Source organism: Ictalurus punctatus, chromosome 18 (genome assembly GCF_001660625.3).
Source record: "Ictalurus punctatus breed USDA103 chromosome 18, Coco_2.0, whole genome shotgun sequence".
Classification (NCBI taxonomy): Eukaryota; Metazoa; Chordata; class Actinopteri; order Siluriformes; family Ictaluridae; genus Ictalurus; species Ictalurus punctatus.
The window spans coordinates 23,150,529-23,158,249 of NC_030433.2; the positions used below are offsets into that span (position 1 = coordinate 23,150,529).

General features: G+C 38.8%; 1 protein-coding gene and 1 long non-coding RNA gene across 2 annotated transcripts; one reads left to right on the forward strand and one right to left on the reverse strand.

Moving 5' to 3' along the window:
- Nucleotides 1-139: 139 nt before the first annotated feature.
- mrps17 (mitochondrial ribosomal protein S17) lies at nucleotides 140-2,330 on the reverse strand. Its single transcript, XM_047161683.1, has 3 exons — nucleotides 2,214-2,330; nucleotides 1,873-2,011; nucleotides 140-529 (listed from the first exon to the last, which is right to left on the reverse strand). The coding sequence occupies exons 2-3, from the start codon at nucleotides 1,993-1,995 to the stop codon at nucleotides 230-232; spliced, it is 423 nt and encodes a 140-aa protein (XP_047017639.1). The 5' UTR covers nucleotides 1,996-2,011; nucleotides 2,214-2,330; the 3' UTR covers nucleotides 140-229.
- LOC128635336 (uncharacterized) lies at nucleotides 936-1,562 on the forward strand. The gene is made up of 2 exons (XR_008398297.1): nucleotides 936-1,352; nucleotides 1,461-1,562. It is a non-coding gene; the product is annotated as an uncharacterized LOC128635336 (long non-coding RNA).
- Nucleotides 2,331-7,721: the final 5,391 nt, after the last annotated feature.

Genomic DNA, 7,721 nt, shown 5'->3' on the forward strand with positions numbered 1-7,721 from the left:
GTTATTTAATCATACCAAAAAAAAAATAAAAAAAAAATAGATGACACTTTGGAAGCTTCCCACTGTTATCTGATAAGTTCATCAGATCATATACATTAAACACCAACTCAAAACGCTAACCCACATTACCACACGTACGTAACCGACTCATTTTTTTAATCTGCGTGACAAATCAACAAGTACACACGTTTATATTCATACATTAATATAAAAAAAAAATAATACAACATTAAGAGGCAGAATTGGGGGATGAAGGAGCTGCAGAAATGTTCAGCTGTTGTAATTTTTCTGTTAAAGACGCCTCTGGGTTTTCTGTGGACACGGTGAGAGGCTCCAGATACTCCGGACCTGCAACCTTCTTGCCTGTCAGGGGATCGACCACTGCCCCGACTTTAAACACGATCTCTGCCAGTTCATGCTGGACGTGTTTGGTCCGCCTCTCCGGTAAAGCCTTTAATAAAACAATGTCCCCGACAGTGCACTGCTCCAAGGCGTCGTGGGCGAAGTACGTCTTCCTTTTGTTGTAAAACTTTCGGGTTTTTTTTCGGAAGGAGAAAAGTCATGAAGATGTTATGAATACTAAGACTGTATCAAAGAGACTGCAATAAGTATGACAGTTTTGGTGGTGAGAGTAATCAATCAAAGAACTGCTTGGATTTTTTTTTTTTTTGCTGCATAGTCAGCTCCAGAATTATTGGCACCCTTGGTAAAGATGGGTAAAAATGTCCGTGGTTAATTAACTTAATCTCACACTGAAAATATGAGGACTGGCTTTTGTAACACCTTATAAGGAATCTGAAATCACTCCTAAATACAAAAAAACAAAAAACAAAACAAGAGTCTCCAGATCCTCGGTTCTCTCTTGTGGATTCTCCTCTTCAGCTCACACCACAGAGGTTTAGGTCAAGGGATTGAGATGGCTATACCAAAACCTTCATCCTGTTGTCATTGAACCGTTTATGTGTGGATTTACATGTATGTCTTGGATCACTGTAGTGCTTGAAGCTCCAACATGACCCAATTATAGCTTCTTGGCAGAGGCAGTCTGGTGATGAAGACATCACAAGGTTCTTGAGGCTTTTGGAGGATAAAAACAGGTCTACAACATCACCGGTCCTCTATCAGACTTAACAGTGAGGATTAGGTTATTTTCTTTATAACCATCCTTCTTTGTACACCCAAACCCAGTGTTTGATCCCAAAAGGCTCTATTTTTTTTTTTTTTTAACCACAGAACCCAGTTCCAGTAGCATCCAACAGACTCTACTTGTCTACAATTGTGGTAATGAAAGAAAAGCAATTTTCTCTTGGCACTCGTTCCAAACAGTTTCTCGGCACGAAGGTGGCGTCTAAGTGTAGATTTGAAGATTTTCAGGCGTGTCGCGATCTTCTCAGTGTTAAGTGAAATTGGCTTCTAAAATCAACTCATTTTACATCCCATTGAAACGGAATCATGGACAGATGACCGTTTAAGACTCAAATGAATAAAAAAAATTAATAAATACATGCTTCAGACTCGTTTTGATCATAAGAATTTCTACGGGTGGCAATAACATGATCTGGTTATGTTAACAAAACAAAACAAAAATGTCTTAAAATGAATTAACTTCAATTGAGAGTTAGATTTCTCTCATATTTCAGTGAGATTAAACTACAAGAGATATATCATATTTTTTATTTATTTTATTTTTTTTTACCCAATATTTGTCCCAAAGGTGTCAATAATTCTGGAGCTGACTGTAGTCTTCTGGAGGAAGTTTCACCCGTTGCTTCATTACAAAATAAATAAATACATTTCTGGTTACTTCTAGTCATCTGCAAAATCTCAACTTTATTTCTCACCACATTCTAAACGAATACAGATGTTTCTTACCTTGAGTAAATATGGGTCCAGGACCAGTCTAGTAACACGGACTTTAGCTGTCTTCCTCATCTTGGTTCCAATAACTCGCCCGATGATCCATTTAGCATGTATAGAGGCTTGTTTTACGGACATCCTTAATTCCTGTACCCTGAAAGTCAGGAATTTGTGTTAATCAGATTATAATCCAGCATCGTAAAGCGCAAGGTGCAGAAATAACCTTAACCCGGAGCTAACATAACGCTATCTGTTTACGTCACTCTTTAAAACATTTAAGACAACTAGAAAAACCTTGCAATATCTGGAACCCTATATTAATGCTTTAGTAATGACCCCAAACCGTGCATGCTCACCACAGTGACGTATAAAACAACTACAGCAAACTTCAAAACATTCCGCATGGATACTGCACCGTGAATGTCAAGGTAAACGGCGCACGCTAATGACGTAGCTATGACGTGTTACAGGCGACCTTTTAGAGGTGGAGCCAATCATCGGCAACTTGAAATGCTAACGGTTTTATGCCTTTAAAAAAAATCTAAATGAATAAATATAAAACGATAAACACAAATCATTACTTAAATACGGTCTCCTTCACGTCCCCAGTAAATCTATCATATATTATAAAACGTTGGACAATGTTAATACTACAAGTATTGCGTAAGACAGTTAAGAATCCATTTTGCCTCAGAAATGTCCCCATGTTCCTTGAGATGTTAATTCAGTTTCTTAGACAAGTATATTTTAAGCCATTATACCACAGCATTGTTGAATTCTCAAATCTGATTGGTCAGAGGGTGATGATTAATTTTCTATAACAGCAGCTCTGACAAAACTAGTTCAGGCGCTAATTCTAGAGGTTTCTATAGTAACAGCTTACTCGCAGGGACATGTCTGGTGGACGCTTCCATCCATCCATCCATCTTCTATACCGTTTTATCCTTTTCAGGGTCACGGGGAACCTGGACCCTATCCCAGGGAGCATGGGGCACAAGGCGGGGTACACCCTGGACAGGGTGCCAATCCATCACAGGGCACAATCACATACATACTCACACACCCATTCATACACTACGGACACTTTGGACACGCCAATCAGCCTACCATGCATGTGTTTGGACTGGGGGAGGAAACCAGAGTACCTGGAGAAAACCCCCGCAGCATGGGGAGAACATGCAAACTCCGCACACACAGGGCCACGGTGGGAATCGAACTGTCTCTTAAATATGTATTTTGTAAAGTATCTTAAATATAACACGTGATGTCATGTTTTGTAGGGGAAATAACATTGCAAGTTAATCGAATAATAATTGCATGTTTACATTTGTATTCGAATGTGAATATGACCAGGTTTTTGTCAATGGTCGCGTTAATTATTATTACCAATCTACCAAAACTTTTTTTTATTGTTCAGAATTTCAGTGTGTGTGTGTGTGTGTGTGTGTGTGTGTGTGTGTGTTTGTGAACTGTTTAGATCAAAATGTCCTGACTTTCTACGAAAATCAGAAATAGGAGGAACCTACCTTGTCCGGACCAGCAAGATAGTCCTGACCACGTAAAATGCTTTTCTAGATTATATTTGCTTATTTTTTTTCAAGAATGGATAAATCAAGTCAAGTCAAGTGAGCTTTTATTGTCATTCCTCTGTATAGCTTGTATACATTGGAATGAAATGTCATTTCTTCAAGACCATGGTGCAACACAGAACAATATGCAGAACTACATAAAGTGCAAGTACGCAACAGTGTGAGACGAGTGCAAGCCAGTAAATACGCAGAACAGGACAATAAATACACAGGATAATAAATACATAGAACATGAGCTGTAAACTGTAAACTATCGTGTGGTGTAGCAGCAATAACTATAGCGGCAATGTTGGCAATGGAAAAAAACGAGTTCCATTATATAAAAGTGACTGATGCAGCTTTGTAAAGTGCAGGTGTGCAGTGGTACTGAGTCATACTGGGTTAGGTGTTTGATTAGCCCAGCTGAGCATTGGGAGGCAGCAGGGTGTTGAGTATTCTGACTGCCTCAGGGATGAAACTGTTGCGGAGTCTGCTGGTAGTGGCACGGATGCTCCTGTACCTTCTGCCAGATTGCAGGAGGGTGAAGAGTCCATGAGAGGGGTCTTCCGCAATACTGGTGGGTTTGCAGAAGCAGCGGTTGATGTATGAGGTGTCGATGGTGGGAAGAGAGACCCCGATGATCTTTTCAATAACAGAAGATGAGATCTTCCAGTCCTGGCCAATGTTTTACTGCTATTGAAACTTTTAAATCTACAACACCATTTATTAACAATAACCATATTCATAGCCTAATCACAGCCAGGACATCATCCAGGAGCTACCCATCACTAAAGCTTCACCTCTTCGGTCCTGGTTTATCTCCTGGATGTCTGCCTTTACCCAATGTAGATAATCTCACATGGATACTGTAGACCTGGCCCTAAGAACTGCTGCTGTAATCATAAGGACTATTAAGCTCATACTGAACATGCTTTCAGCACTGACTGACTTTATAGTATACAATTGCAGAAGAGTAATGATTTATAATCCCGCTATCTGGTGTCACCCAGAAGAGTATGGGTTCCCTTCCTCATGTCCACTCAGGGAGGTTCTCCTTGACACTATTGCCTCTGGCTTACTCATTAGGGATCTAAATCAACATCTGGTTTTCTGTAAAGCTACTTTGTGACAATGTTTATTGTAAAAAGCACTATATAAATACAACTGAACTGAATTGAATTGTACCTTGATCCATGCTTGGAAATGGAGGTAAATTAATGTGATTCATGTGATTGCATATACCACAAGTCCAGCTAATTTATGCTTAGGTTACACCATTCATACTTCCGTTATGTGTCATAAGATTTGCTGAAAATAAGCCCCCCCTACCCCCCAAGCCTGCCTTACAAAAGCCCCTGGCAATTGTTTCTGGCTCCATGCCTGAAATGGCCCCATCTCATGATTTTCAAAGGGGCCCACTGGTCCTCCACCCTGTTAGCTCAGAGTCTGTAACAGGGTGGACATCTGCGTAGCGAATGTAAGAACTGTAACGCTGTGCTCATTCCATTATGTAAGTTTATTACTAATTGTTGATATTTGTACATATTGAGAACATCCTGTATAAACAGCAAACCGTATAAGTGGTATAACTGATACATCTAGTCCAGTACACTAACGATCACACGAGTGCATAAGCCTTATGGAAGAGCCACAGTCCTTAAAAAAAAAGATGATTCCCGCTTAAGACAAAAAAGAATATAGAAGAGCTCAGAACGACGTAGAAGAGCTCACAGATTAAGTTTGTGGTATCTGATGATTGTTAAACAGTTTGTATTTATAATACAGTGGTTATGTGAATTGATGAATAGTTCCATGATTAAAACAATGCTATAAGCAAGTTGATGTTTTTTCCCCACCCTGTAATCACTGTCTACCCTGTGTGCTCTGTATTGCAGACTGTTTTTGTTGTTTTAGCTTGTATCCTTTAAAATTGACCAATACGACTCATCTATATATTAATTTGAAAAGGAAAAAAAAAAAAAGCAAATAGACACATACACGCACTGTCAGTTTTATTAGGTACACAAAAAACCTAAGGGGTTAATGATACTCTTCGATTCGATTCAGTTCGTTATACTGGCTCCATGATTCGATTCGATTTGGTTCTCAGAATAGTTTGAAGGAAATTTTAAATGTAGGAAAATTATGCCTGAAAATGCAAAACAATGTGCATTTCTGTCTGTATAAAACAAAATAAATGAAAAATAGCTACGACCAGAGGTCTAACATTGTAAATAAAAATGTACTCTTGGTTCATCATATCTTTAAAATAAATAAATACAGAAATTTAGAAATTCTCCAAAAAATTTTGATTGAATAAACAGTGTCTGACCTGGGAAAAATGACTGACTGAAACAATTAATAGAATGCTGATATATATCATGTGAATCACACGTTTTCACAATGCACATCGTCCTATTTTTGCATCACGGTGTATTGTTACAACCCTAATAATACCATTAATACCAAATAATACGGGTGGCTGAGGCTCAGGTGGTAGAGTGGGTTGTTCACTAATCGTAGGGTTGGCGGTTCGATTCCCGGCCCACATGACTCCACATGCCGAAGTGTCCTTGGGCAAGACACCGAACCCCAAGTTGCTCCCGATGGCAAGTTAGCACCTTGCATGGCAGCTCTGCTACCATTGGTGTGTGTGAATGGGTGAATGAGACCCAGTGTAAAGCACTTTGGAACTGCTAAGGTTAAAAAAGCACTATATACACAGACCATTTACTATTACTAATCTTTTCCAATCTTCACCTGTCCAGTTCGGGTGAGCCTGTGCCCACTGTAGCTTCAGATTCCTGTTCTTCCGCTGCGTCACGGTGCGGCAATCTGTCGTGCATGTCGGGCGATATGAGATGCTTTTCTACTCGCCACAGTTGTAAAGAGTTTTTATTTGAGTCACTGTATCCTGTCAGCTCGATTCGGTCTGGTTGTTCTTCCATGACCTCTCTCATCAAGGCGGATGAGATGTTTGGAGGATGTTTACAGGATGTTTACAGGATGTTTACAGGATGTTTTTTTTATTATTATTTTTTTTGTATTTTTAATTTTTGCACCATTTTGTGTGAAAAACCCAGGATATCTGCACTTTATTGAAACACTCAAACCAGCCCATCTGCCATCAAAATCCATGCCATGCTTTTGACCTGTATCTGAACAATTGTAAGCCAAAAAGCCCTCATTTTACCCCGTTCTCCCCTGGTATAAAAGGTAGATTACAGATAAAGCCCACTTTGTATGTGTATGTAGTTGAAAGGCATTTGTTCCTGAACATTAATTAGACTGGTAACAATGATGTATGTACGAACAATGGTTGTAACTCGAGAGACAGATTTTGATTTAAATTGAACTGGGCAATTTGTTAATAGTGTTTAGTCTTAAGTTTAACCACAGGACAAAATTATATCTAAACAAAGCTCTTTTCTCTGTAAATGTTCCAGGTCTCGCTTAAACTTTCTGGCATGCATTCTTAACTGGCGTAAAGTCAAGAGGGATTTGGTCTTCGTAAAAACGGAGAGACGTGTCTAAAATAAAGTAACAGGTCATACCGTACTCTAACGTCTGCTCAACATGGCAAGAATAAGTAATCCCTGAATGGGAATTGGACAAAGGCCAAAGCAGCACAATCTGGTATTAATCAGAAACGCACAGAAAACATGGTCTGTTGCTAAGCTATTCCCATTTAAGGCAGTGTAGCGGTGTAGTTATAACATGGTTATTTCTCCATCCATTTCAAATCCGTCTTCTTTATGAGTGTCATATACAACCAATCAGTAATGGATAAATGACATTATTTGTAGGCATTTTTGCATGATGAAATCATAAGTAAATCGAGTCTCTACTGCAGAATGAAATGTATATGAAAGCCCATTATTACGCTATTGAAAATCGAACGTACCATTAGTCAGAAATACAATGTAGTGCGACAGGTGAGGAATGTGTAGATTTTGTGCCATCTTGTGTTTTCTAAGTCACTACATAAAAATAGTTTTCTCTGCAGGACACTGAACTGAACTACCATTAGGTATACTATTTATGGAAAACCTCTGGAGACTTTTTATATATCATGCGTCGGCATACCCATTTTAAACAGTTATTTAAGTATTGGATATTCTTATTTTTATTGTAATGCAATAAAAGGTAAATGTGTATAAAAATGCAAATAATATTGAAGCTAGTTCAGCATTTTCGTGCTTAATCATTTGTCCCTGGACAGTCTCTCCTCTCATGTATTTTCACATATTAATATCAAATGAAATACCTACATATGAAAAATAATGCACCCCGTTA